Source organism: Etheostoma cragini, chromosome 15, assembly GCF_013103735.1.
Source record: "Etheostoma cragini isolate CJK2018 chromosome 15, CSU_Ecrag_1.0, whole genome shotgun sequence".
NCBI lineage: Eukaryota > Metazoa > Chordata > Actinopteri > Perciformes > Percidae > Etheostoma > Etheostoma cragini.
In genome coordinates this window covers 868381-870983 of record NC_048421.1, presented here as the reverse complement: position 1 = coordinate 870983, position 2603 = coordinate 868381, and the positions used below count along the sequence as shown (strand labels likewise).

Here is a 2603-nt window from a genome sequence, read left to right as displayed (position 1 = left end):
TGAAATTCTTAAGGAAAACCTGCAGCCCTCTGCTAGACGGCTGAACATGGGTCGTTGGTTCACCTTTCAGCACGACAACAAAAAAAACTATGCAGTGGTTTAAGGATAAGAAGGTGAACGTCCTTGAGTGGCCAAGTCAGGGCCCTGACCTAAGTCCAATTGAAAGTCTGTGGATGGACTTGAAGACAGCAGTCAATTGCCGCACAGCACGAAATTTTACTGAATTTAAACAATTCTGCAAGGAAGAATGGGGAAATATTCCCCAATCTAGGTGCACAAGCCTAATAGAGATCTATCCAAACAGACTGATGGAGGTAATTAAAGCAAAATCAGGCTCTGCCAAGTATTAAATCATGGGACTTTTACAACTCTGTTATTCTAGTTTTATTTTAATATTATTATGTGTTTAGAACTATTGCCTTTTTATGTTACTTAAATGTTGTAAAGCAGAATGTGTAAATAAAGCTGGAACCTTTATTTTACTTGGTTTTGATTTTTTGTCTGTAAGACAAAAAAGTGACTATTTCAAAGGGGTATGATGACTTTCTATAGGCACTGTAGGTCTGTGAAACCATCGCACCTCCACAGTGACGTCATGCCACCGACACATCCGTTCTCAATGAACTGATTACCTGGGGGCGTATGAAAGGTTTGTTCATCTATTCTTTCAGTTAGTGTGTCTATTAAGACAATAAATAAACAATATGGAGCACTGCTGATTCTGTCTTCACTACATAACTAATGTATAAAGAAAATAATTGCTTTGAAGGTTTCACAAACTAATTAACACTCACCTGAGAGTTTCCAGTCTGCATTGAGGACTCTTCAGTCCAGTCGACAGCTGCTCCACTCCTGAATCCTGCAGGTTGTTGTTACTCAGGTCCAGCTCTCTCAGACTAGAGGACTGGGAGCTGAGAACTGAGGACAGAGGTTCACAGCTTCTCTCTGACAGGTTACAGCCACTCAGTCTGAAGAGGAATCAGTAAAACAATTACAAACAAAAGTTATTTTTCTGAATCAAGATAAACTCCATTTAATCTGGATAGTTGGATAGATAGTGTGTGCACGTACAGAGCTTTGTTGGAGGATTTGACCACCTGCAACAGTCTCAGAAGAGCCTCCTCTGAAGCAGAGTATTTCTTCAGGTCAAACACCTGCAGGTTGTTGTTACTCAGGTCCAGCTCTCTCAGACTAGAGGACTGGGAGATGAGGAATGAGGACAGAGCTTCACAGCTTCTCTCTGACAGGTTGCAGCCACTCAGTCTGAAGAGGATATTCAGACAGTCCATTTAATAATTGATTAATTAAGAACAAAAGATCTTGGGCAGTAATCTTTTTTTAATAAAAAGGTAGAATAACCTGAGAGTTTCCAGTTTGCAGTGAGGACTCTTCAGTCCAGTCGACAGCTGCTCCACTCCTGAATGCTGCAGGTTGTTGTTACTCAGGTCCAGCTCTCTCAGACTAGAGGACTGGGAGCTGAGAACTGAGGACAGAGCTTCACAGCTTCTCTCTGACAGGTTACAGCCACTCAGCCTGAAGAGGAATCAGCAAAACATAACAAAACATTTACAATGCTTCATTCTGAGTGAATATAAACTATTTAATCTGGATAGTTGTGTGTTCACGTACAGAGCTTTGTTGGAGGCTTTGACCACTGGCAGCAGCCTCAGAAGAGCCTCCTCTGAAGCAGAGTATTTCTTCAAGTCAAACACATCCAGATCTTTTTCCGATGTCAGTAAGATGAAGACCAGAGCTGACCACTGAGCAGGAGACAGTTTATCTGTGGAGAGACTTCCTGAACTCAGGGACTGTTGGATCTGCTCCACTAGAGAACCATCATTCAGTTCATTCAGACAGTGGAACAGATTGATGCTTCTCTCTGCAGACAGATTCTCACCGATCTTCTTCTTGATGTACTCAACTGTTTTCTGATTCGTCTTTGAGCTACTTCTTGTCTGTGTCATCAGACCTCGTAGGAGAGTCTGATTGGTCTGCAGTGAAAGACCCAGGAGGAAACGGAGGAACAAGTCCAAGTGTCCATGTGGACTCTGAAAGGCCTTGTCCACAGCACTCTGGTAGAACTGTGTTGTTTTGTCACTGAAGACTTCAAACAGCTGGGATGTTGTTTGTTCTTCTGCCAGCAGGTTGACTCCAGAGTTGGTGAAGGTCAGATGGACATGAAGAGCAGCCAGAAACTCCTGAACACTCAGATGGACAAAGCAGAACACCTTGTCCTGGTACAGTCCTCTCTCCTCTTTAAAGATCTGTGTGAACACTCCTGAGTACACTGAGGCTGCTCTGATATCGATGCCACACTCTGTCAGGTCTGATTCATAGAAGATCAGGTTGCCTTTCTGCAGCTGCTCAAAAGCCAGTTTTCCCAGAGACTCAATCATCTTCCTGGTCTCTGGACTCCAGTGTTGATCTGTCTCAGCTCCTCCATCATACTTGATGTTCTTCAGTTTGGACTGAACCACCAGGAAGTGGATGTACATCTCAGTCAGGGTCTTGGGCAGCTCTGCTCCCTTTGTGGTCTTCAACACGTCCTCCAGAACTGTAGCAGTGATCCAGCAGAAGACTGGGATGTGGCACATGATGTGGAG

At 43.6% G+C, this 2603-nt stretch overlaps 2 protein-coding genes across 2 annotated transcripts in view; one reads left to right on the top strand and one right to left on the bottom strand.

Annotated features, from left to right (window-relative positions):
- LOC117958260 (NLR family CARD domain-containing protein 3-like) overlaps positions 1–2597 on the bottom strand; it is a 5180-nt gene extending 2583 nt beyond the window's left edge. The window contains exons 1-3 of the mRNA XM_034894581.1: positions 1630–2597; positions 1360–1533; positions 20–27 (exon numbers count right to left, since the gene is read on the bottom strand). Of these exons, the coding sequence (XP_034750472.1) occupies positions 20–27; positions 1360–1533; positions 1630–2594 (1147 nt within the window). The 5' untranslated portion in view covers positions 2595–2597. The remainder of the gene's footprint in view (positions 1–19; positions 28–1359; positions 1534–1629) is intronic.
- Positions 1–2603, top strand: part of LOC117958237 — an 859617-nt gene that overhangs the window by 60356 nt on the left and 796658 nt on the right. The gene's annotated exons all lie outside the window — the stretch shown is intronic.